This window comes from Nyctibius grandis, chromosome 25 (assembly GCF_013368605.1).
Source record: "Nyctibius grandis isolate bNycGra1 chromosome 25, bNycGra1.pri, whole genome shotgun sequence".
Lineage (NCBI taxonomy): Eukaryota > Metazoa > Chordata > Aves > Nyctibiiformes > Nyctibiidae > Nyctibius > Nyctibius grandis.
In genome coordinates, this window is record NC_090682.1 from 5,407,584 (window position 1) to 5,435,263 (window position 27,680).

The 27,680-nt window shown below is 43.0% G+C and overlaps 1 protein-coding gene across 1 annotated transcript in view; it reads right to left on the reverse strand.

Annotated features, from left to right (window-relative positions):
• Positions 1 to 7,863: 7,863 nt before the first annotated feature.
• CBL (Cbl proto-oncogene) overlaps positions 7,864 to 27,680 on the reverse strand; it is a 38,090-nt gene continuing 18,273 nt past the window's right edge. The window contains exons 3-16 of the mRNA XM_068418231.1: positions 23,518 to 23,664; positions 22,028 to 22,184; positions 20,371 to 20,492; positions 19,210 to 19,347; positions 18,293 to 18,380; positions 17,639 to 17,770; positions 17,020 to 17,223; positions 15,365 to 15,496; positions 14,511 to 14,888; positions 13,460 to 13,554; positions 12,781 to 12,936; positions 12,183 to 12,286; positions 11,529 to 11,711; positions 7,864 to 8,878 (exon numbers count right to left, since the gene is read on the reverse strand). Of these exons, the coding sequence (XP_068274332.1) occupies positions 8,598 to 8,878; positions 11,529 to 11,711; positions 12,183 to 12,286; positions 12,781 to 12,936; positions 13,460 to 13,554; positions 14,511 to 14,888; positions 15,365 to 15,496; positions 17,020 to 17,223; positions 17,639 to 17,770; positions 18,293 to 18,380; positions 19,210 to 19,347; positions 20,371 to 20,492; positions 22,028 to 22,184; positions 23,518 to 23,664 (2,317 nt within the window). The 3' untranslated portion in view covers positions 7,864 to 8,597. The remainder of the gene's footprint in view (positions 8,879 to 11,528; positions 11,712 to 12,182; positions 12,287 to 12,780; positions 12,937 to 13,459; positions 13,555 to 14,510; positions 14,889 to 15,364; positions 15,497 to 17,019; positions 17,224 to 17,638; positions 17,771 to 18,292; positions 18,381 to 19,209; positions 19,348 to 20,370; positions 20,493 to 22,027; positions 22,185 to 23,517; positions 23,665 to 27,680) is intronic.

Genomic DNA, 27,680 nt, shown 5'->3' on the forward strand with positions numbered 1-27,680 from the left:
GCCAGGTTCTGAGTTTGTTCCCACCAGCAGCGGCCCCCCCGGGATGCCACGGGCAGCACGTCTACCCCATCCCCGCTCGATTTCAAGGCTCCCTTCGGGCTGCCAAGGCCGGGGGGCACCATGTGCACTCCCACCTTCAGGTTTGCTTCCCCAAGAGCAGGACTTGGACCTAGGAAACGGGCTTCAATCAGCAGGTGAGCATCGGCTCGAAGCCCTCCACGCTCGGGACCCCGCTGAAGGTGGCCGTGGGCTGGCTCTCAGCAAGGCACTCGCAGCACAGGCACTAGTGACTATCAGTAGGAATAAATCTACTGCTGCGTTCTAACAGATAATCAGTGTTAGATTGTAACATACAGTTATATTACTAGTGATGGTAGATACTAAAAGGTAACATTGTCAATAGAATGTAATAGCTCCCAACAGTAGAATCTATTAGATAGTTGTGTTAATATCTAATATAGATACTAATAACTACTCATAGATGTGTCTATCACTAGATTCTAATAGACAACAAGACATTATAGCAGATACTTTTATTGATAGCTACTATAGATATTAATAGATATTTCCCTTAAAGAATTGTAATAGATTATAACTGTTATTCATATATTAGCTACTCTAGATCCTAATAGATAATTCTTATTGATATATTCTAATACATTTTAATTGGTAGTTGTATTAATAGCTACTATAGATACTAAATACAAATAGGTAGTTAATTTATTGCATGCTAATAATAATAGCTTTTAATAGATAATGGCAATACTACTAATACAGATATGAATAGATAGTCCTCTTAAAAGATTCTCATAGATTTTGAGACAAAATTGCATGGCTAACTGCTAAGTATAATAATAAGAAATTCCATTAATGAATTCTAGTAAATCTAATAGATAATTTCATTTATAGCTACCATTGATAATTCTATACGTAGTTTCTGTTGTAGATTCTACTAGACTACTGTAGAATCTATAACAGAATATAGATACTAGCTGATATAGATATATAGAGATAGGTATAGCTGATATAGATATAGCTGATACTATCTATAGCTGGTGTAGATACTAATAACTACTTAATAACAGTATTATGAGATACTGGTAGATTATACAAGGGAGTTTTATTACCAGCTATTGTAGATACTAATAAATCTACAAATACATTCTGATTGATAAATTCTGATAGATAACTTTAGGACCAGCTATTGTAGTTACTACTCATAAATAACTGCTAGATTCTAATAGATACTGTATAGGTTGAAATATAACAATTGTTAATATTGTTAATATTTGTATTGCTCCCCACTATAAGTACTAATACATAGTTCTACTGTTAGAATCTATAAGAAAGTTTTGCTACCTGCTGCTGTAGATGCTAATAATTACTAATAGGCCATTTTAATAGACTCAATTCTCAAAATTGAATTACTATTAGTAACTGTTAGTGTCTACAGTAGCTGTTATCTGGTAGCTGTAGTAGTCTAGTCTAATAGAATCAATAACCAGAATTATCTGTTAACAATAGCTACTATGAACACTAATAACGCTAAAACCAACTCTGAGTGGATGCCAATAACCTTAACAAATAACTATTAGCAGCTTCTGTAGGCACTAAAAGTTCCTCATCGATAATTGCAGGGGTAGAATCTATCAGGTTCTAGCAGAATTGTTTTACTTGCTCTGACAGGTACCAATGCCCCACTAATAAATAAAGCCCCTTCTGTTGATGCCCTGCTGCCTGGTTCTGTACCATGGCTGTGCCAGCAGGGAGGGGAGGTGGCACTGAACCAAACAGCCGCCTCAGGCAGGATGCAGAGGGGTCAGAGGGGACCAGCCTGCACTAGCTCACCGCATGGACACCTCCAACAGGCGCCTACAGCCACGGAGCCCGTACCACGGCACAGCTCAAGTTCTGGACAGCACGGTCGGGCCCTGTGTGACCTGTTGGCCTCTTCTGGCTCCGTTTCACGAGAGCGATGGTGCCTGATGTGATTAAACCCCACACGGTGCCCACAGGTCAGCCCAGTTAGACCCCATTTATCCTACACTGGCTCCTGTGGCCTCGTCCCCATGAGCCTCACTTGAATCCACAGTGATGTCTGTGAGGGGTTCACTAGGTGATCACCCCGTGTCCTCAGGTGACCTCTGTGTCCTTATTTGACCCCCATTAACCTCACGTGACCCCACAGTGACATATTTGAGGGTTCACTTGACCTCAGGTGACCCCCCCGTGTCCTCAGTTGACCCCCGTGTCCTCATTTGACCCCATTAACCTCACGTGACCCCACAGTGACATCTTTGAGGGTTCGCTTGACCTCAGGTGACCCCTGTGTCCTCAGGTGACCTCTGTGTCCTCATTTGACCCCTGTGTCCTCATTTGACCCCAATTAACCTCATTTGACCCCCATTAACCTCACGTGACCCCACAGTGACATCTTTGAGGGCTCACTTGACCTCAGGTGGCCCCCCCGTGTCCTCATTTGACCCCCCTTAACCTCACGTGACCCCACAGTGACATCTTTGAGGGTTCACTTGACCTCAGGTGACCCCCCCGTGTCCTCAGTTGACCCCTGTGTCCTCAGTTGACCCCCCTTAACCTCACGTGACCCCACAGTGACATATTTGAGGGTTCACTTGACCTCAGGTGACCCCCCGTGTCCTGAGTTGACCCCTGTGTCCTCATTTGACCCCCATTAACCTCACGTGACCCCACAGTGACATATTTGAGCATTCACTTGACCTCAGGTGATCCCCATGTCCTCAGTTGACCCCCCCGTGTCCTCATTTGACCCCATTAACCTCACATGACCCCACAGTGACATATTTGAGGGTTCACTTGACCTCAGGTGACCCCCCGTGTCCTCAGTTGACCCCCGTGTCCTCAGTTGACCCCATTAACCTCACGTGACCCCACAGTGACATATTTGAGGGTTCACTTGACCTCAGGTGACCCCGTGTCCTCATTTGACCCCAATTAACCTCATTTGACCCCACAGTGACATCTTTGAGGGTCCACTTGACCTCAGGTGACCCCCCCGTGTCCTCAGTTGACCCCATTAACCTCACGTGACCCCACAGTGACATATTTGAGGGTTCACTTGACCTCAGGTGATCCCCCGTGTCCTCAGTTGACCCCCGTGTCCTCATTTGACCCCAATTAACCTCATTTGACCCCATAGTGACATATTTGAGGGTTCACTTGACCTCAGGTGACCCCTGTGTCCTCATTTGACCCCACAGTGACATCTTTCAGGGGTTCTCTTGACCTCAGGCGACCCCGTGTCCTCAGTTGACCCCATGTCCTCATGTGACCCCCACAGTGACGTCTTTGAGGAGTTCAGTCGACCTCAGGTGACCCCCCCCGTGTCCTCAGTTGATCCCCCCGTGTCCTTGTTTGACCACAGTGTGACTTGTTTGAGGGGTTCACTGGACCCCCTGTGACCCGTGTGTGTGTCTTTATTTGACTCCCCCCCAGTTCCATCAGCCCGGCCAGGTATGTTGAACTCCCAACAGCATCTCACAGGTCGTACAGCATCCATTGGATCACACAGTGTTAGAAGGGTGTAATATTATCTATGTTTATATAACTTTGGATTTATTATATAGTCTTTATTTTTCACATATAACTATGTTCTATACTTGTGTAATATATACCAGTATAGAAATGCTATGCAATAATTATAAAAGTCTCTTCGAGGCTACAGTAATGGACTAACGGAGTCTGTGAGAGCAAATGGAGCCTAACAGGCTCCGGCAGAGTGGGACTGACACGTCAGGAGCTGCCGGAGCCCAACAGACACCGCAGAACCCCTTGGAGACCACCCGATTCCTCCGGACGCCCTTAGCTCTGTTCACGGGTCCTGATGGATTATGGACTCTCTTAATTGATTCCATTAGAACACATTAACTCTAGCAACAGACAACTGACTTAGTATAAACTTTGTATAAATCTTTCCTGCCCTCTGTTTTTTAGCATCCACGATATGAATCAGACTTTAACAGGTAGTTGTGGCAAGAGTTAAAACAGGTACAAAGTCAGTCGTGGTCTGCAAGAGATCCAGGAGACTAACCGAACATCTCAGGCTTGGGCACCCTGAGCGAGGTGACTGAGGCAGGCTGGAGCAAGATGTTCTTCTTCCAGGACTCACAGAACCAACACAACACAGACGATATGCTACAACAAAGGAAATTTTATTTAAAAATAAAACTTTGTTTTGTTTTCTTTTTGCTGACACGGGTGAATGAAATCCCAAACAGAGAAGCTCTTAGTGGGCAGCACACAAGAATGGAAACAATTAATAAATAACATTAGTATAACCTCTAAACATTAACAATGCACTTGCAAACAAAATGAGGACTTTAAACCGAGTGAACCTTAAAGCTCAGCTACTCTCTGTAAGAATATTTACCTTCTGTTTTTCCTTATTCTTTACAGATCTGAAAGGATTAAATACTGCTATTATATTTTTATATTAATGACACTATTATACTTTTTTAAAATATTTTGTGAAAATCTCAACATTTTTAACACTGATATTATACAAATTGGTATTTGTCATTCAAGAGAAAGAACAACTGTTCTTCCCCCACTGGGAATTTCAAAAAAAGATTTCTGTTAGGAACTTTAAAAAAAGTGTCCTTATTCCCCGCTAATTTTTAAAGTGGCACCTTTAAGAAAGTGCCCCGGGAGTTGCATTTTTTCTTGCTCAACCGAAAAAACCATTTACAGTAATGACCCTGCCTCAGGATTAGCTACAGTAATGTAATCAGTCTAGTGCAGGAAGCAACACGCTGTACTCCGAGCCTCTCCGGCTGCCCCAAGGTAAGGGCTCAGTGAAGGGCACGCAGAAAAGCTGTTTATAGTGAAAGCCAGTCCGCTGGTTCCCAGCAGAGACACTCCATGCCTCCAGCTGCAGCACTTGCAGAGACAGACAGACAAGGGCAGCACAGCAGGCAAGTTTTACCACAGCTCTGGCAGGATATGTGTCATTTCAGAGTCCCATTCAGCTACGGTGGCATTGAACGTACTAAGTCAGCCAGAAACCCTGTTCAGAACGGACGACACTTGCCTGCTTCCCACAGCTACCTGCTGCTCACTGTGCAGAGACACAAACTGGTCTCACACATTTTGTGCCCTGCTCTTGCCGTACAAAAAGTTTTCTCTGCTTGCTTTGTCTCCAGGGTTGACAGGCAGGGGGGAAACCAGCATTTGTTATGAGCAGAACTCGTATTTTCTTACAAGCAAAACCAATCCTGTCCTACAATTCTGCTGTCTTCACACCAAGCTTAGTACAGCACCAGTCCAGACAAGTCACTGTTAGTAACAGGGAAAGCAGGAAACCTCCACAGTTGAAATGCTACAAAACACAGTGTCATAGCTGAAGTGACAATTGCCCATCTTTCTTGCCCCTTCTTTTCACCCCTTTCAAAGCAATCTCACGCTCAAAGGCATCTTTACAGCTTGTCTGCTTTGGGCTCTTCATTTTCACACAGGGGTGGATACTCAGATCCAGCCTAGCGATGCAGCATTCCCTTAAGAAAGGCACTAGACATTTGGGGTTTTTTTTTCTTTTTAAAGTAGCATCATAAAGTTAACTTCTTAGGAATAAAGATCAAGGAGGCAAAGGGAAAAAAGAGAAATCAATCTTAGGCTTACCTTTCTGAAAGAACAACAAGAAAAATACACTGTACAGTGCCTGGATTGACTTCACAGAGCACAGCCATAAGACATGGTCAGGACTCTGCTGCACTTCAGTGGTACTAGCAATCGCTTACATGTCTAAGGAAGAAAAGCCAAGACTTAAGTTTCTTAAATCAGTTTGAGACATAAACAGTGCACAGAAAGGACACATGCAGAAAAATCAGTGATATATGCCACAAAGATTGCTCTCTCTAATCTTTAACACCTGGAACAATACCCATAGGAACGTCTCTCGGCACATAAACCCCAAAGACAGACCTGTAATAGCTCTGCTAGGCACGATTTAATTTAACATTACAACATGCCTGTGAAAAAGGGCTTGTACGGGACAGGGCATCACTGCTCTGATCACACACGCTGCGCAAGACAAGAGTTAAGGCTTGCTCGCTGGCTGGACTTGGCTCTTAACACAGCCTTGGCAGCGGCAAGAGTCACATGCCACACTTGAACACCTTTGCACTGAGTTTACACAGCAAGTCAAACCCGAAGTGGCTCCAAAGCCAGCACAGAGCTAGTGGCAGCACTGGAGAGAATACAAAAAAAAGAAGAAGGAAATAAAACCGTAGTGCTCCCTCACAAAAGGGTTTTTACCAGGTTCTCCAGGACAAAGCCAGGAAATAACTCGCATACACTAGGACTGGTTGCTCAAGCTCACAAGTGTGACATGCTGATCTACTGAGAGAACAACCAGAGCTGCCCCTTGTTCCTGCCTCAGCAGCACAAGTGCTGGGCTTGCTTCTCTTGAAGCTCCAACAGACACCCCGACCAAGGCTGCCACGCACAACTGGCAGAGCATTTCACACAGAAAGAGCAGGACTGGCTCATGATACCGTTGACTGTTGCACATGTGGGCAGAGGAAAAAGAACAGCTCTTCCTCCCCGAGTGCAATGTGCACTGACATCGCCTTCTCTGCAACTCAGCACCTTCACCAAGGCCAGACCCTGCTCTTGGCTGCACCTGACCTCTCTCTGCACCACTGCAGAGCACCATGCCCACCGACATAAATCTCATCAGCGTGCTGCATTTGCAAGTTTCAGCCTGGCCCCAAAATAGCAACGGTGGTGATGGCCTGTAAGTGTTGCAGGAGATCTCCTTACAGTTTCAGAGAACATTAGCCAAGGGAAAGGAGGGGCGTAAAGAGAGACAGTTCATGCTTTTAAACTGCCTGGAACCCACACTGCATCAATTTATAAAGCTGTAGATCTAAGAGAGAAACCTACACTCTACATAAAACAAACATTTTATGCTTAGTTCCCTTTGCTAATACTTGTTAAGTCCTCTTCGCCAATTGCAAGCCATTTCTCTGAGATGTGGGCCCAGCTACTAGATTCTTTAAAAGGCTAAACTGCACCCAACTGCCATCATCACTCCAGGAATATTTCAAGTTGCAACCCTTTGCCTAGTGACTACTGCTGCCCGTGGAGAGACGCAAATAATGCCAGACGTGCTTCAAAAGGCTAATAGCCTCTCAGTGTACACAGAGCACTTGTTTGCCTGTCAGGCTGTGATCTGCCTATCCCTACTTGAGTTAAATCCTCTCAAAAGGAACCACACACCTCTCGCACATCAAGCGTAGACGAACAGTTAGGCAGCTGAGTATGCAATGTAGTTTTTTTCAAAGTAACAGCTAAGTGCTGACTTCTAAAGGTGTGTGATCGTTTTACAAATACAGAGGTTTCCCAGATCTGTTTTAACACAAGCTCTGGCAATACCTTAGAGTAATGGAAATGGAAAGACGAGCCCCCACGTTGTTTTGATAGCCATGCAGAGAACTGCCGCGTTTCTTTTACTGCGAAGCAGGTAAGGTACCAACGAACACATTGGCTGCACCTACCAATTCCACAGAACAACCTGGCACAAAGACAGCTGGCTCCTGCAAAAGCTCTCTGAAGGAGATGACGGAATGTGTGTGAAGGCCACTAGTCAGCGTCAGCCACCATGCAATTAAGATAAATAAAACATCATATTTACCAAGTGCCACATTCCTAGAGACAGAGCGCATGGGAGTGTCCAGTGACGGCTGCTCAAGCCCAGCAGGGCCACAATCAAGATTGAGCACTGAAGCACAAAATGCTCAAGGCTAAAAAAGGAGAAGCAGCAGCCAGTTCTTTGCTCTCACTCAAATTCTTCCCACCCTCTCCCACCCCTCAAAAACACGCAAAACTTTCAGCACGTCTAACTGCCTGGAATCTGGTGCTGCCAGTGCCGCCGGCAAGAGGACACACATGAGAGAAATCCAACTCCCAGCACTATCAAGATCAAAATGCCTGACAGAAGCTAGTCATGGTACATCCAGGCAAAAAGGGAGGACTTGAATCATAAGCAATAAATGCTATTATTACAGGCAAGAGGGAAACACCATGGCAAACAGGAAGCAATCGAAAGATTCTTCCAAGGTCTCCTATTTATTCCCAGCAGAAAGTGACCCCCCAGCTGCTCTAAAAAGCCTGAGCCAGACACACAGCAGCAAACAGATCCAAACCTAGTACCATGAACCACAGGACACACCACAGCGACCTCACGACTTTGTTTCTCAGAGCATTCACTTAGAATTCACAGCACAAAACACGCCCCCCAGCCTCCAGGGCATCGGCTCGGGGATCCCTTGTCGCGATACCTTTCTCTACCAACGCCCTGGAAATAAATCTGTTCTCTCCAATAAGAGGTAGGGGTAAAGGACTCCAAGACACACACTGTATAAAACACCATTCTGCTCCATTTCATCCCACTGCTTTGAAATCTGGAACCACAAAAACCTGATAACTGATTCTCTTAAGAGGCAGGACTGACCTCAGCACGAAGTCTCTAAAGGAACCCCCTTCCCCTTTGGTGTGTAGCTGGGCTACGGCTGCCCAGGCAGTTGGTCCACAGAAGCTGTAGGTGTGAAGGTAATGTGCTATGTGGCCACATGCGCAGGGGAGGAAATGGAAACAAACTCCCGGAGAATATTCTTGGCCATTTCAATATTGTTATGTGCAATGACCAGTGCTTTCTGAATGTCCTGATATGAGTAGCCTTGGCTCATTAGATTCTCGATCTCGCTGGAGAGCTGCAGTGACGCACTGGTCCCACCGCTGGCTCCGCCTGTTTGGCAGCTCCCTGCTTTCCGCTCAGAATTTATTCTCCGTGGCAGTGGCTTCGGTGGCCTTTCTGGAACTTGAGAGCTGTCTGAAAAACCTGGAAGGAGAAACAAACACATCACTTCAAAAAAGAGCATGTGATTCTTGCTTGGAACCGAGCGGGAATGACATTAGACTGATAAATGGCACTTCAAAAACATGCCATTGAAAGCTACGCCCCTTTCTCCAACCAGCCTATCTTCTCGCACAACAGTACAGACTAGTGCAGCTTCCCCTCGTGTGTGAAAAACCAGCCTTGGAGATTTCTTTAATTAAGAGGCCACATCAGGCTCATTTATTAAAATAAGACCACATAAATAGAAAAAATTGACCAGGGGTGTATGCGTGCACGTGAGCAGAGCTCAGATATCAGCCTTAGAATAAGAAGCAGAGACCTGCTGGGAAAAAAATGACACAGAGAATATGCAACTTCACCAAACATGCCATTTCCTTCTAGAATCAGACAGCAACCCCCAGTTTAACTGTCCAGATGCTGATCTCTCCTCACAGATCTGTTGTCCGCATTGCAGCGTGCTGAGGGAGTGTACGCACAAAGCCAGATCTATCAGTTACAACTCATCCACCACAATTGCTCCAACAACTGAATTATGTTCTCTGAAGAGTCTGCTCCTTTTCCTCTGCCAGCCCATCAGCAGGCCAGGGCCGGCTACAAGAGCTCCTGTTGAAGCTCACCCTACCTAATGGCTGGCAGCTATGGCAGATCAGTAAGCTCAGCCTGTTCTGCCTTTCCTCTTAGTCATTCAGATGTGTTACTTGCCAGTAGCCACATCATGCACTGCTCCTGGGAGGAAAAAGAATAGCCAATAAACCAAACAAGATATCAAAGACTCCACGGATTTAGCTCATGCCTTGGAGAAAAAACATTGCTTAATGTGTTAATCCAACTTCTGATAACTTCTGATAAATTCTAACCTCCTGTATCATTGCAGAAAACATTTTTTCCTACTTTGCAAACCACAGGAAACTTTTCTGCATGAATATTTGACATCACCTTAAAGAAAGTTTTATTTGCCTTCTGGAGAAACTCCTAAAGGCACTCAAGATAGAGTTTTCTAGCAGTAGAACCAAGGTACAACAGACCAATCCGTAAGGCTAAGTAGGTTCAAACAATCCCTTTTTAAGAGTGGGCACTGCAGCACTGGTCAGAAAAGAAGCAGTCATTGTGGAGCCTTTCTCAGAAACTTCTACTGAAAGCACTAAGATAGAGAAGGCTCTTCAGGAAACAAATTCATTGAAGCTTCCTCACCAACCACAATGCAGTTCAACTCCCTTGTCTTCAAAGTACAAGCTGCTTACTCATAAAAAGCTTCTTGTACATTTGAGAAAAAGGACTACCCACTTCTCTCCCCCCAGTTGTCTTCTGAAATAGCTGTTTCAGCTTGAACTGGATCAAATTTCAGAGACCATGGGTCAATTTGAAAGGGCAACTACTAGCAGAGTTTTTTTGGTAAATGATTAAGAAACTAAACTGTAGGGCACAATGCATGAGAACATAAATCTGCCAGAATGTATCCCATACTAGTCAGGCTTGCTTAACACCAGGCTTCAGCAGTAGCCAATACCCAGTGTTTCAGAAAACTGCATATGCTTTCCAGAGCAGTAAAAAGCAGCATTTTCACAGCATTTTTCATTAGCAGATCTCCTAACACTCCAAAGCAGGGCAATAGCGTTGTTATTTCAAGGCTGTAGAAACAAAGAAGCATCAATGATTAAGCTCAGTACTTCATCTGGGAGAAGGATGTGAGCTCTCTCTGCCCTTCTTAACCCCGTCAGCCACATTCTACAGACACAGTGACAGACCTAAAAAATGAGGCAGGGAGGAGTGGCAAAAGCTAGTAAACCTCTCTGCACTAGTAAACTCTTCTCTGTGCTGAAGAAGGGCAAGGGGAACTGGTGAAGCAGGTAAACAGAAGACTCACTGGGGCAAGTGGTCCTGGGTACAGGAGGATCTGACCCCCGTTCACCTCTAGAAGGACCATGAAACTCACTCCTCTTACTTGGCAAATTGTCATAGTGTTCAGACATGCTGAAAGCCCCCAACAGGAAGAGCTTCAGAGCTTCCTTTAGAGCTGCTGAGCAGTTGTAGGGAATAAGTCAAGCATTACTCAGAAAGGCTCTTGGAGAGATTAGGCTTTAGTTTTTTCCTCAGAGAACATGCCTTGCAGCCAGGACAAGATGTCCTCTACACCACAGGGACAAAAAGCTGACCTTGCTGAGCCACTAGGTCCCTGCTCAAAGGGTCTGAGAGCATCAAACAGTACACTTGTGCCATCTGCTGGCAACAACCCCAGCCGAGACTGAGCCAGACAAGCTGTGCAAGGCCAGCCATGTCACCTTCTCCTTGGAACAGTGATAAGCAGTAATGTTCTCAAGTTCTCTTTCATGCCCTGGTAATGCTCTGGTACAAAAGGTATGCCACACGCCCTGTCAGAAACAGTGGCTTAAGGAATATCCTTTAAGCTGAGGAAAAGTTCTCCTAACTGTGATTTAAATGTGATTTGCTAGCTCAGTGATTAAATGACCAAGTTGTAAATCAAACCGAACACTTAAGAACCAGTGTAATTCTGCCTTGTAAACCTGACTTTACACCTTACATACAAAACCTTGAGCGAGTGACAGAAGTTCCAAACAAGCACGGCAATCCATTAGTACTCACTGCAACATGAAGGGTATGAGTGTTCTCTAACCTGTTACAGGGTCGTTTTCCAAAGACATTCGGCTGAAGGCAGGCGTGGCATTGGAGATATCAGACAGTGTGCGACGGGCAATAGCAACTGGTAGCGGTGGTTTGGGGATATCGTAGCCATCTTCTTCATTTTCTGACTCCTCAGGGCCATTGCTGGCAATGGCTGCTGCCAGATCCCCTTCATCTAGAACAAGAGGCACATTCTGAGCTCTGGGAGTGAACAGAGCCTCTGTCTCTCAAGGCAGACTCTGTTCCCCTGCAGTCCACAAACATTGACAGGACACACAACTAAGGTTTCGCTGCCAAAACCCCACATTCAATGGAAGGCCTTTCCAGAAGGTAGAATTAGATTAAAAATACTATGATAGATGTGGGCTGGCAACTGCTCTCCAGAAAAAAAAAATAATCTTCAAACCAGCAATTTTTTTAACAACTGTTGAGTATTTTTACAGTGCGTTTCAACTAGGCTTCTCAACAACATCCCCACGTGCACTCTGTAGTACACAGACCCAGATGTTTCCACATACATCCTAGCTATTTTAACAGCAAAAGCAAGTAACATTTAATTTAGTCTAAAATGCTGTTCCAGCTGGGACTGGGACCAATTCATTGTACCACGGTTTCTCAGTTGGTTTTTTTTCGCACATCCACTCACCAGAAGCGTTGACAGTCTCGAAAGCAGAGGATGCTGCTTGGGAGTGAATGTTGTACATTGCTTCGTACATACAGCCATCTGTCTGCTGGTCGCAGTCTAAAACTCTGAGGGAGAGAACACATATTTCACTTCAGACAAAGGACAGTGGTCAACAACCACCACCTAGTCTGTGTGACTGAGATTCTGCACAGATCCCTGCTTCAAAGTGAAATCACCACTGTTCTGTGAAAGAATATTTGTCCCAGAAAATGCTCCAGTAATGTCTATTGCAATACAGCATATCAGCTTAAAAGAGTTTAATTGATACCACCAGAACACAATCTTTTAATAGAAGTTTAAATTTCAGTTGCTGCTGCTCTCAAAAGGTTACCAGCAGAAAGAGGGGGGAGTGTCTATCTGACTCCTCTAATGCTGTATAAGGATTCCGCAAAAGAGCAGCAGTCACATTTCATTTACAGTTAGCTATGTTAGTTTATATCTGGTGAGTATCACTGGGGGAATTCAGCAAACCAAGCAAGCAAAACCTCCACCCTAGTAAACAAATATGCTTTCCCAGAGCTGTGAGGAGGAAGGACAGTACATACAAAGAGACTCTCACCGTAAACTCTGAGTCATTTCCAAAGGCATTTTGATCTCTGGTTTTTGTACAGCAGGACCTGGAGGCACTACAGGCAAAGAGGATGGTGACATGTATTCAGTGTCTTCATCGCTTTCAGACTGTTCCCCAGGAGGCAGTTTTGGTACAGGCAGTGGTCTGGAGGCAGAAGAAACAAGATATAAACATCGGAACAACATTTACACCAAATCTAATTAATATTGAAGTGGCCTTTAAAATCCACAGCAGAAGTAACAAGCAGACATCTTATAGTGGTTCGGTCTAAAGAAATAACCGAGCTCTCACGATTCTCAGCAGCCCAGCTGCAAGGTCACACTGGCACAAGGTCATCATGCAAAAGGAAGTTGACAATATCATACACATTATACATCACCTACTTCACATAAAGACCGACTCAGAAGTGAATTCATAAAGGATCTAACAGCAACTGTAGCCTGTTTTCTATTGCCACAGCCAAGGGTAACTACCACTACTATCCACAGATCTTTGGGATGCTGATTTCATCTACTTTCTCTAGATTATCTATTTTGAACCTGTCAGAGATTGAAACTAAGGCTGACAGAGTTGTGTCAAATTCTGTCCCTGGTATCAGCACGGAAGGAGCACTGCAACTACCATTCTGTAAGTTATAAAAGAGAACTTTTGCTAGAAAGTAACAGACCTGGCAGCTAAGGAGTAGATCGCGTTGGCAGACGAGGAGGGTTTAATTTTAGGGTGTTCACACTCTGAGGTTGTTGGTGGACCACTGTTCAGGCTCTGAAAGAAAAAATTCCAAACCAGGAATCAGGAACACCACATATACCAGTGTAGTTGCAAAGCTGTCAGCCAGTCATTCAACACATCCTTTGGGGGAATGAAGCACCTTCATTTATTCCAAAGCATTAACTGACACCTTAGAAATCCAGTAGCTCTGTGACAGTCTTCCCTCAAGTGAGGGCACAAGTAAGGTTTTTTTCTCCTGTAGCCAACTGCTTGTCTACACAAAAACCGCAGGAACTTCATCTCTTTTGAGACTCCAATGACTTTGGCAAATTCAGCTGAAATAGGCCAAAAGGCCAAAATGGGGGACAAGTAGAAAAGGATGCAGACAAGCACACACATACAGAGACAGAATGACAACTGTGCAAGTGTCATTTTCTTAGACAATCTGGCTAAAAATGTACTTGCTTTCAATTTTAGAAAGCTGGAGATTTTAAAAGGAATAATTAGGGGAATAGAATCAAAGAAAGCTAAACTACCTGGGATTTCTTTTAGAGAACAATATGTTGGACTACTAAGTTACGCATTATGACACTGGTAATAGTAATAGATCCGAATTTAACTCAGGTTTTACTGTGCTAAACTAATCATAGCTACTGTGTGTAGGTTTTTCAGGACTGAAAACTGAGAAGAGTAAATTACACTTTTTCAGCATACCAGCTCCAAATACAAAACGTTCTCAGTTTTTCAAAATTGAAAGATGAACAATGATCGTGAAATTGTGGCTCATGACTGCTCAAACTGGGATTTCAGCCTTGCTCACAAGCAGCATAAAAGCACTTCCCTAAGAAGTCCTTCCATTATTCTTCCTTGCTGGGGCATTCACCGGTTCCTTTCTCTCTCTCCCTCCCTTGGCACAAGATCACCCTATTCAGATGTAAACCATGAGAAGACTGCACCCTGGAAGACTTAATTCCTCACAGATTACCTTCACCTCCAATAGGCCTACTCACCACTGGGTTGTCCAGGCTGAGCGTGCTCCCAAGTCGATGGCTGTCAGCCCTGGAGTCCATCTGAGAGGGCAAGGAAAAGGGAAGTGAGTGCCTGTTTGACAGTTCTCTCCCAGCCCAGGGGTCACCAGGGCTGAGAGCTACAGCCGGGGCTTTTGGAATCGGCCTGGATGGCCACAGATCCGCCTGACGGTTGGAGGGCACAGGGGGTGGTTTGTCTCTCGAAGGACAGTCTCCTGGCGTGCAGGGCAGCGGACGTCTCTGAGGTCGACCCTCAGTCCCAATGGAATGTGGCCTGTCTGGAGGCGGTGGCGGTGGGAGATCTCTGAGCGTGGGTGGTATCGGCAAAGGTTTATCCTTGTGAAGAGCACCAGGTGCAGCCTGGAAGGCAGAAGAATGTAAAATATTGCTTAACAAAGGTAGTCTAGACACAAAACATAAAAAGGAGGGAGGGCGGGTGGCAGAAAGGTGAGGTCTGGATTTTGTTTTATCCATTTTTACAAGAAATTATCTCCAAGGATGCGGAGATAGCTCTCCATATCTCCACAAGTTAACCCTCCAGAGACACCTTCTCTACAGGCTTGAAGAGGTAACACAGTAACTACACGCAGCTACAGCTAGGCATTAAACACACCAGATTATTTTTCTTGAAGGAAAAAAAAAAGCTTACAGCAGCGTTAGATTGGATTCCAAACAAAGGATACCCATCATTTTAAAAAATGATTCAGTTGTGGGTTATTTATACAATTTAACATTCATCAGTCAGCAATGAATATTCATACAAATGGATAGTTTCTTCTGCCTGAACTTTCAAGCGTAACTTCATAGAATCATAAGATGGAAAAAAAAAAGCTGACCTTTGAAGTTGTCCCAGGACTGGAAGCCCCAGGCGGATTGGACACTCGCTGCTGCAAAAGATCCAGTCGTGGTGGCACAGGAGGAAGGGTGGCCTGTGGAGCTACTGAGAACGGAGAGGGAGGACGCTCAACCTGAAAAAGAAAAGAATGGGAAAATCAATAAATGACAAAATCCAGCAGCACTCCTTTTCTCTAGAGAGGCTTTCAAGCTCTGTGACGTGTACTGGCTCCAGTATCGCTATTGGTAACATAGTAACAACCATACACCAGTAAATGAAGGCAATTTCACAGCACAACAGTATTTGACTTGCAGCAAGCCTCGAAGATCACCAGTGGGCTTAGCTGTGGCACACAACCGAAAATGCACACTTAGCAATGGCACAATAAAAGACAAGCTGTTTTGCCGGGGTAACAAACCTGCCCTGAGCAGGAGCAAGCTGCTTTTCTTTTCGACACAAGAGGGCATCATCTGCTGCAAAACCTCCCTATCACTGCAGGCACCACTGTGCAAACTATCTTGACTACAGTGTCATGGCTGTTGCAGCAATCACTAGTGTGCACCAAAACCTCCATTTTTGCCCCTGGAAAGCTGTTTTTCCACCTAACAAATTAGAACAGTGCCTGTTCTTCTCTTGTTCGTAAAGTTTATTTTACAAGCAAGGCTAGTGCTTTCCAACTTTGAAAAGCTTTACACAGGTTTGAACTCACTAATGCCAATAAATACAGACTACTAGCCTACTGCAAACCACAACAGGATGTCACACTGAGGAAATTGCTTTGCTTCCCCCAAGCTATGTACACAAAAACTACCTCCAGGAACACAGTTTACTGTTTAGTACACTATTTCACAGGGTGGAAGCTAAAGAGAAATAAGACCATAGGTAAACCAGTGTAGAGGATCCCTTCTGACCAGGAAAGACACCTTATTTTAGTGAATTCAACTACTAAAAATCAGCCAAAGACAAACCCACTTCCCTACGCAGTAAAACAATGCTAAGTGCAGATGTGCAAGAGCAGCAACAAGCTTTTAGAAAAAAAGCATGCAGGGATCCATAAAGAATGCCTGTCTTGTACACATCTCCTGGCAGGAAGTAGCACTAACGGAAAGGAGTTATCACACCTTTATTATATGAATTTATCAGACACCGTATAAAAAGATGACAGTCAAACTGACTTCCTCAGCAAAATAGCCTGCCCTCTACCCAGTTAGTCATCAGGACCTTAGGAAGACTGTATCTGGTTGGCTGCATTCATCAGTGGGGAAAATGGATGAATTTTTGCTGATACAGGTGAACTATGGCTAATAAATCAAAAGCAGCATTGCTAAGCATGCAGAGGAGTGTTATAAACCTAGATCTTACATTCCAATAGGTCAGGCCAGCCTTTCCAGCCTTCTAAGGATTCTTTCAAGACAACCCACAAAAGATCAAAGATTTCAAAGTGTGATCACCATTGTTTAATAGAACTGATAGTGTAAACTGAACTGACAAAACTGAACCTAAATCCCCATTTTCCATACTAAATAAAATCTTTCCTGGTGTAAGGTCTGACAACCCTCACATGCACAAATCACTAAGACCACAGACAACTGATGGAGAGCATGCAGTCTTTGTACATACTGCCACATCTGCTAGCACACACTCTGGTGACCTTACTTTGGTACCGGCGAGTTCTTTCATCATGAAGAGGGAATCATCAGCTCTGTCGTCATCATCATCGTCATAATTGGGTGAGGGAGTTCCTTCTGCCCCTTGCCGTGATAATCCTCCTCCTCCTCTGGGATCGAACGGGTCTACTACAATTGGCTCCGTGCCTTTGATTTCACAGCGGCAAAAAGGACAACCCTGGCCTTCTGATTCCTTCAGGGAAGAGAAGAGATCTGTTACAACAGCCACTATGATGCAGAAATTAAACACATAGTTGATATACAAAGAGGTTTAAACCTGCTTTTTGGCAGGTACCTTCCAAGTGAGAAGCCGACAGAAAGGCAAACTGTGCTACAATCACAGGGACTATTTTGCCTTGTGAGGCAAGTCCTCACATTTTTTTGCCTATTCCTAGATTAAGAGATCAGGCATCTAACCAGCTTCTCCCTGTGCTGGTGAAGCTGGCAGTGATGCACTGACATTACTGAACTATGAGCTTATGTCCTCAGTTATGCTACTTTATCTCCATACCTGAAGGAAACGGAACAGTTTTGAGAAGAGAATACACTGCTTCTGTAAAAGAGCAACTAGCTTCACTCAGAGAGATTAACAAGAAGCAACGCCTCACCTGCCATGCAGTGAGACAGGACGTGCACATCAGATGGCCGCACGGTTCAATCTTCACATCCTTGTCGTTTTCAGCACATATTTTACACAGCTGAAACGTGGAGCCCATCTCGCAATACAATTCATATTGTTCCTTGGGGAAAGACAGACAGACATGGTTGATACTGTAAAATAACAAGCATGATTAGTCATAGCTACAAGAAACCCAACAAAAGATTTGCAGGAAAAAGATAAAATAAATTCTGAACAGAAGTCTGCAAAGATTTCACTATCATTCTATGTATTAGATATATCTGTCAAGCTCTGAAAAACATGGGCTTCAAATTATCCCAGATTTTCATCTAGGTGTCCCAAGAACAGCCTAGGAAAGCAGGGCTCAAGGCATGCTGGATGGCACAAAGAATGAATATTTGGCAGGATATTCTAAAAAAAAAATCTTAAAATCTGTCAGCCCTTCATAAAGCTTCACCTAACCTCTGCAATCTCCTCTGCCCATTCCTAACATTCAAAGATTTCTGCAACTCTGTTAAAGTACAATATATCAGCCTTACAAACAAGCCTTGGGGATATCAAGTATGACAGAATTGTATAAACAGCTAAGGAGGCTAGAAATTAAGAAGAAAGCGAGTTTGATGGGATAGAATACTTTGCTCACCTGTGTAACTTTAATGTGGTCCTGAGGTGTGGGCTCACACAAGCCAGTCAAGTCAGGATTCTGATTCCGGCCATCAGGAAATAAATAACTGTAAGCAGTTGGGGAAAAAAAAGATATCTCTCTCTGTATGTGCATATACACACACTCATACATACACATGCATGAACACACATATGACGTTTCTTTTGGGGATGGTGGAAGAAAGAAAGAATAAGGGTGAGAAGCGAGGGGTAGGAATTCAAGGTATTCTGAATTCAAGAGAAGTTTTGGAAGAATTTTACTATTGGACAAAAACCAAACATGTCATTCTTAAAAATAAAAAGCAGCTTGTCTTCCTTCCTGGCAGCAATTTTTATCTTAAACAGGATGTTCTGGTCCCAGACTACTCTTCTTAAATCATCCTATGGTGAAACTGTAATATCCAGAGTAAGAAAACTGATGCCATAACATCAGTTGCAGTGTCTCAAATTAAGGACTCGACTGGAAAAGAATCTATGACAAGGGAAACACTGACACACACTTATCCTCTGCTATTGCAAAGGACAGTACAGCTCTCCAGTGCAAAAGATAGCTGTCTGAGTATTCTCGAGTGCCAAAACAGTTAAGCATATGAATTATTCCACTGACATCAATGAGACTATTCACATGACTGAACTGCTTTGCTGAATCAAGGTCTAAATAAAAAGGAAGAGCTGAGAGATGTCCGAAAGGGGCTCAGTCATGTCAATAGTGATTGCTTGACCTCTGCAACATGCTGCCTCTCCTGTGAAGTAGATAAATGTGTGATGAACCCAGAGGGTACATTTTAACCATTCAACTGACTTTAAGACCTCACCACAGGATTGAGATTTATACAACAAACCCACAGAGAAAAAGGGCAAAAGGGCAAAAAACTTTATTTTGATAAAGTTACTTACAAGCCTTCCCTGAAGCCATCAATCAGTGCTTGAAAAAGAGGTTTGTTGTGGGGGATTGTCTGAAGAATGTTCCCATCTGCAGTGACATAGCCAATGGCCCACTGACCAAGTCGTGTACAACTCAATCGGAAAATATAACTAAAAACACACAAAGGAAAAGAAACTTAAGTTTGGACTGGAACAGACAGAAAAGATTAAATGTCAAGTAGGCAGTCTTTGTCTGGCTATCTTAAGTCAGCAAATAAAAACTAGAAGGAATAACTTGATGATTTATACCAGCCTTCCTCAATTTACCCCCAGGCAGAGCCAAGGAGAACCTTGCAATCTGATACGAAGTGAGAAAAGCATTCAAGCGCTGGCCTCCAGGTGAAATTAAAGCCAGAATCCAGAGCAAGAAAAGTTAGCATCATTAAAATAATTTGTTCCAAATTAACTTTAAAAAAACCCAACAAACAACAAAACCAACAAACAGACTACACAAGGTTTCCATTTTTAAAACCAGCACAGAACTAACAGCACAGTAACAACCTCCAGAAATGAATGCTTGGCCCTTCCTGCATAAAGAGAAACCTGTTAGCTGTGCTGCATTGGGCCAAGTTCTACCCAGGACATTAGGAAGCCCAAAACTGCTCAGGTCCACAGCCCCCCCAGAAGCATATGTTGCCCCCCACAGCCTCTGAAGTCTGTCCAGCCTGCAGCATTACCTTGCAGCCTGCTCTGCCTACCATGTTGCTTTCTGCCCAGAGCAAATACTGGTCAGCTGCCTTGTCTGTCTGAAGTTGGCTTCAAATGTACACGCTGCTTCTGGGGGCTGCAATCTGCTCAGCTCTCCTGGTTTTATGCATACACACCAGAAAGTTATGGGACCTACAGATACAATCCCTTATTCATGGTCCCAAACATCCCACCATTTAGGCTCGCTTTGGCAGCGTCTGTCTCTGCGCTCTGCTTATGCCTGAGGAATCTGTTGTGACAATTGTTGGGGTGGGCAGGAGGTAAATCACCACACAGGGGATAATCTCCAAGTACAGGGCAAGCTAGTGTTTTGCAGTTTAAATTTCTGAGGAAGGAGGACGAAGTAACACCAATCTCCCCGGTCAGCGCAGTAATCAGCAACGTCAGCAAGAACGATCAAAAAAGCCACTGCTGCCAAGCACTAACCTGCCAGGTTTGTGAATGAATTTCTGAAGCCGGGCTTTCACCTCATCATACGTTAGGAATGCCATATAACCAGGATGAGTCACCGCGAGGCTATTCCAGTTCCTGAGCAAAGAGGACCATGGCTATAGAAACAACACAGAAATATATTAACCATGCACTTCTAAAAGGTATCAACACATACAATATTCCTTAATCAAAGGGATCAGTTCTTCAGTTAAAGCAGCAGGTTTCTTATCCCACCGTAAATCCAGTAGAGGAACTAAAACCTACATTCTCATGCAGCAGCCTTAGCATTTGCATTTCTCTCTTGGTGGTGATAAAAACATCACCTAAGACAGACCTTAATAAAAACTCCTCTAATAAATGCCAAGGGAGAAGTCACTGAGGTCACAAAAAGACAGCTCAAGAATAGCTACCAATTTGTGCTGCTTCTGCAGAGAAAATGACTCATTCCTGAGACAGGGATAAAGAAAGGAGTTTAAAAAGATTGTGCACAGGACTAGAAACCATGACTAGTCTGATCTCTACCACCAACTTCCTATATGGTCTCAGAAAAGTGATCTCCCCTCCCTGTCTCAGTTTCACTGTGCGTAAGATGCTTGTGACTATTCCTTAACCACCTAACCTCACTTGGGCGTGGCAAGAATTACTGGCTAGTCTAAGATTTGAATAAATAAACCAGCACATACATGTTAAATATTCCTTAAAATGATGCATAAAAAGTCGTAACAACCGTTCGAAAGCTCTCAATCCTGAGAAGGGCTTGGATGTCTAACTCTCATCCAATTTTTCCAAACTTCTCAAGTTGTCTAAAAGAAGATATTAGCTCTCCCTAAGAACTTTGAATCTCTTGTAAATTGCAGCAACTCTTAACTTGCTCTTTACGTACTACAGTTGGAAAAAGTACTGAATGAGATCAACTACGTTGCAACACCGAACACGGGAATTTTTCATCTAGACATATCTTAATTACAACCCACCCTATCACATGGGAGAAGGCAAGTCAGAGCCAAAGAAGTAAGTGTTTGTTCTTGTAAATACCCAGTTGCACCATCAGAAGCTCTGTTTTTGAGTTTAGCACTATTAAAGACTGTGGGTTACACTTTTACCTACTACTAATATCACTTCAGTAATACAGATATTTCTTGTGCACAGACAACAGACATGTCCACAACATCCTGGCTGTGTCAGTTCAAAAGATAGGAAGCCCAAACTTCCATGCTTGTGCTCCATCCTGAACAACCCCCCCAAGGAAAATAAATCTGACAAGAAAGAAAAGGACAAGGAAGGACAGACTGATTAAACTAAGCTTCACATTTCCTGGCTTACAGAAGTTGTGTCAGAACTTCAGTCTACAACTGACCTTTGAAAGGGAAAAACTGATTCATGGGAGGATACTGAATATGACTTACAGTTGTAGTATATATTTAGACAATTTTTTTCTTCTACAACTAGAAGTATCACACTTTTACTGCAATATAGGGTCCTAAGTATTACTAGAGCTGTTTAGAGGATGAAGGGCAAGACAACCAAATCCCATACAGCATTAAATAATGTCATTTTAGTGTGTTTGTCCTGGGAAAAGAGTCTAACCTGAAACAGTCTAAACTGAAGCACTAAGGCACATTTCAAATGATTCACATTCCTCAATTCTTACCTGAAAAAGTCGTGTGAAGATATCAAATTCAAATACTGAAATGTAGTCATTGCACGTCAAGTCAATCGTTGACTTCAGAGCCATGGCTTCCAGCCCTGAACTGATTGGATGCACTTCATGCAAGGCCTGACGGAAACTCTTCCAAGGAACAATAGTCCTGGGGAAAACCAAGCCATCTGTAAATGGGATATGTCTGAAGACCACGGCCATGTACATAACCTTGTGCATTTTTTTTGTTAGTAGGCACTTCACGATAATGGAAAAGAGGAAAATCAAAATTAGCCACAAGAGATTTATTCACGTTATGCAAGTACAGGATTTCTTGGTACTGCAGTAAATGAGCAGCCAAATGAACTTTAGACAATTTTCTCTGCATATGCAAAATTTTGGAATCTGAAGTCTGGCTCTGCTTTCTCCTTTCCCTTTTTCTGCAGTCCTATCATGTCAACGCTTGTATGTACCCTGGGCTGTATACATCACCATCACTTGACACAAGTTTCATAATGTTGCAGCAGTAGAGAAGGAGTTAGCGGTAAGTCTTTCAGTAGAGGTCTAGATAGTTTTAAAAAAAAAGCTGCAAACAATGCTCTAAAGAGGGATTAACTGGAGAAGTAAGATAATCAGAAGCCAAAACAGAGGCTCCTGTTTAAAGGAATATTTCCCCTCTTTTAAAATATCAAGTGGAATACAAACATAGAAAGAACATGCCTAGCTTCAGAAAACTGTGTTATTCATGAGTAGATATATTATTGCTGTTTGTTCTGACAGCTACTAATTAAACTCTTTATGTGAAGTACCTTAGTTAGAAAGCAGTACCCAATTCCATTAACTTTAATCCTCAAACATTGCTGCGGACACCTCTACAGTTCATTTAGTCAGCCTGTCGTTAGATACAAAAATTGAAACTGACATTTCGACAGTTTGCACACAAATATACATTGCATTTCGCTTTCTCCTTCATTCTAACTTAACAAAGCCATTATACAAACTGACAAAAGTTCAGAGAAGCCAGAAGAAAGGTAACTAAGCGATTGGAAAGACTAATTGGAGGGAAGATGAAAAGAGTTTAATACAATGGCTTAGCTAAAGGACATCTAACATTGGGAACATGGTAACCTGTGGAAGAAGAAAGCAGATTATCTTGCATAGTGCCTGGAGCTTACTTACAAATTAAGGAATTAAATTAAAGAGAAGAAAATTTAAGCTGAATAATCGAGGGAAACTGTGACAGTACAAGAGTCTCCTAGGGAAAGTGGGGAAAGACCCATCACTTGACACATTTAAAACAAGACAGGACAAAGAACTGGGAAATATAATGTAGGAACAGTCCTGCATCTCACCTCGGAGAGTGGACCAAATGACTAGTAGGTTTCTCCCATGGTTCATTTTAACCTGACAAAGACCTTTCTGAACCGCAAAACAGTACTTTTAAGTGTGTTGTGTGCAATTTGTTCCCACGTCTCTATTTTTAAGCACAGTTAGAAACTTACTTTTCACCAAAAGCCTTTCTCCAAAATTCTGCAGCATCTGCCTTGGTAATCCGGAACGTGTCTCCCTGGAAAAGGCCGCTTGGGAAAATACCTTTGAGTTCTGCCAGCATATGGCTGAATATCAGGGATAACTTTGTCAGGTTACGCCTACAAAGGACCACAAAAATAAACGTTTCTTTTAGAAAAGACAGACGTGGTTTATCACTCTGAACAAAACAGGAACAGTACCTATTGCAATTCAAGAAGTACCCCAGCCCAGAAAACTCCTCTTATTTGGGACCGCCTTTCAAGTATTTACCCAGCGTTCAGAACACATCCATCACACAGTACTTACCAGCAAGGTCTGTGTTTCAAGACATCTTCCACAATGACTAACTTTGCATGACCTCTTTGAGGTGGGCAGGTTATTTCCAAGGCAAACCTCCCCAAGCAAATGCATTCACAGAAAACGTCCAAAACCAATATTTAAAAATTACCTATTAAGTAACAGCATAAAGGAGCCAAAACGTCATCAGACTCTTTTGCTCTTGGGTCTGAAAATTCCTTATGAGAGCATATAAAACTACTACTGCCTTGGACTATGTAAGCTGAATGTCTTTCCAAGTCTCCAGAGGGTCCCAACACAGTAGATCTGCTCAGAGAACATCTACCCGATATAATAGGCCCAGCTCTCAAGGGAAGGTCAAAACACCTGCATTTTTTTTCTAAAATGGTAATAACATACACACAAAAGCTTGAAGGTCAGGGCACTCAACCATATTGTGTTGAGTAATCATCCAATCTGAATTACAAATTGGTACCCCAAGTCCCTTCTCTACCTGATGACATTCATATATCAGGAGTGCTCTAGTCCATCAGGGTATGCCCTTTTCTGAACTGGAAAGTTGGAGAAGAGGAGAAGAGATGTCCTCTGCTTTGGATGTAGTCAACATATGAAAGATTTCCAGAAATAGAAGACAGGAGGACTACTGCCTAGCAGAGAGAACAGAGCCTTGCATTGGGAGCATTTTGGGTTACATGCTTCACAAGAAACTAGCATTGGATTGGCATCAAATTCCAGCAGTACAAACTGCTTCTTCCCTCCTTGTAGTCTTAGTGACTACGTTAAGGAGGTAAACTCTATGTTTTAACTGTGCTATGAAGAAACAGAGCTAGCTTGGGTTCCCCAAAGCATCAGTGCCTGTAGTAGTACAGGAATACCAAAATAACAGTCTTCCTAGTTAGGAGTGAAACAATGGCACTATTACACACTAGATAGGTCATCTTCTACTTGCAGATGGAAAAAAAAAAATCTATTAACTAGTGGTGCCTCTTTCTCTCATTCCTTTATCCAAATAAAGGATGACTGTTCTCCTCTACTCCATTACATTCTCCAGATGCTGGAAAATGGAGTTCCTGAAAAGATGGGGATATTTCTAGGCCACAGGCTTTTTTTTACCCCCACTTCACATGTCTGAAGGTAAAAGAAGGAACTAGTATCATGTGGGAAAGGACAACTTTTAAGTTATGTCCAACAGACTTGGATTTTGTCATTTCGTTGATGTCCGATAACAACAGGTGCTCAAGGTCAACATAGGTAAAACCACTCAGATGCTCTTCTGTAGGCTGCTCCATTCAACAGCTCTCTACTGGATGTGTTACACATTCAAACTCTGTGTATTGTAAAGCAGCTATACGATTTGGTTGTTTGATTCTATAAACACCAACTGAAAAGCTTTGTTGTTGTTCCCCACTCTTCATCAGTTAACTGGTCTCCACAGAAAGGGGCTGTCAGAAAGTCCCCTTGCCTTACTAGTGTATCACAATTTCTAGTCATCATGCTTTTGCAGTTTTGTTATACCTTTGGAGTGCTATTGTAATTCCTCACCGTCTGCTTTTAGGAAGCTTTTTATACAGCATAACTAGACGGGATCCTGTGTGAAGGAAAAACGAAGCTGTATCAGAACAGCAAAGTAATGGCTTCCTCTGTGATCTCAATCACATTTATGAAGGTGAGTGGCTCAGGACCTACTTGTATGGATATACAAAGAAGCTGCATCAGTACAAAAGCAGGCTGTCACCTTATCAGTAGTATCTGCTCATTTCCCCACCCTGGTGTAATGTTAAGCAATTCAAGGTTGTGTATTCCTCTTTCTGGTAGCAGATAAGCAACTACTTCGCATTTACTGGGGAAGACACAGATTCTGAGGCACAGCCACTGGCTAATACTACAGAGAAGATGATTTAACTGTAAACTCACATCCCAGCTCCCTCCCTCCCAAGGGTAGGTTCCTACCATGTCCCTGCAAGACCTTTAGCTGCCAAACACTAGAAAAATTGCAGATCAGAGGTTCTAGCTGCAAAGCTTGTTCCCCAAGCCATCTTCTGAAAGTCCTCACTTCCATCAAATGACAGAAAAGATGACAGTTTAGGGCAGCGCAAGGAAAAAAAGCAAAAACCAAGCTATTATGAACCATTTAATCCATCTACAATTCAAGCAAGAAAAGAGATGGTATTAGTTTTTACTAAGTTTATAAAAATGGAGGCTTGAGCAAAACCTGCTAATTATTTTGTTACTCTAAGATGGAAGTAATTGGTAAGAATTAAATTCTGAACCATTTCCTTGAAAGGTTAATGTGCAATATTTGCGTGCAATCTTAGCAAGTCAATTGGCATCTCACAGCAATGCATTAATGCTAAGTGACTCCAAAGTTAGCAATCCTAAAGTTGTTTAGGTATATGGCACAAGCTAGCACGATGTGCTAGCACTCTTAACACTTGAAAAATCATGTCCTATTTGGGCAAAAAAATCTAAGCATGCTTGAAACTAATGTATACAATATTTACTAGACGGAAGGAAAGTCATTTCAGGCATATACTTGCCTATTGCTGCCCATCACAGTGTGAAAATTTGTGTATGAGCAGGCAAGGGCATTAATGCATTTGTGACCCTAGAACAAGAAGCTAAGTGACTAAATGCATGGCTTAAAGCAGCAGGTAACACTGCAAGAAGACAAGGTATATTCCTGTGTCCAGTTGCTTATCACTTCTGCTTAAGAGCCCTCACCCTTAGCTGAGTTTCAGGAAGTGCTTGCACTCAGCTGAGCATGTCATTTCAGTGAGAGAAGTAAGAACTTCCACAGGCTTAAGGATAGATAAACAAATGATTTTACACACACGCACACGTTGAGGGATTCTGTTTCCAAAAAAGTTTCTAATAACCTTAAGAATTGAAAAGGTTCAGGTATCATTTTTTACAAACAGTCAGCTGTATCTTAGGTAAACAACAGGAAAAACACAGGAAGTGAACATAAAGAGCAGCAAATTACAGAATATTTTGTGTTAGTAACTAGATTTTACATACAGCAACTAGTTACCAATCCTGTCCTAAAAGGACATTTTCTTTCAAGAGCGCACTCCTTTATTTCAACAGTTACACATTTGTAAATTAATACAGACCAAATAAATGCTTGCAACTACAGTGAACATTTTTTATTGGCATATCAAAGTTTAGGGATTATGATTGTATTTTATTTTTAGTAACATCAGTAACTGTTCTTATCTCCAACGGTCTCCCTTTAGCCCACATCCAGGGCTAAACAATAACCACTTGTTCTATCACCCAAGACCCCCTCCCCAGCTAAGAGGGAGTTGGGAAAAGGAGGGAGACTCATGGGGTGAAGTTGAAACAGATTTCATAAAATAAGAAAACCAGTATCGATACCAATGTTAATACAAAAAACAGAAAGTTATACTTAGACCATATAGTCATGGCAAGACCCTCCAGGGATGAGCAACCATTGAGAAGAGCAGAGCCAACAGAGGAAGGAGCAGGCTATCCCAAGCAAACTTTCCAATTTATAGTGAATGGAACATTTATGTTATAGAATACACCCGTGGGCAGCCTGGGTCAGCTGCCCCAGCTTTCACTCCCCATAGCTTTAGCACCTGGCTAATTCCAAACTGCTAACGGCCTTGAGCACCATGGAAGCCTGCATACCATGGCTGCCCATGAACTAAAACAAAGTGTAACAGAAAATTGATTCTATGGTTTTATCACAGCAAAACCAGGACACATTGCTTCAACTAAATATAAGCAAGTGTTCTCCCAGAAGAAGGGTAATATCTTCAAAGAACCCTTAAGTGACTTAGACCAGAGATTCCCAAACATTTTTGGTCACCGA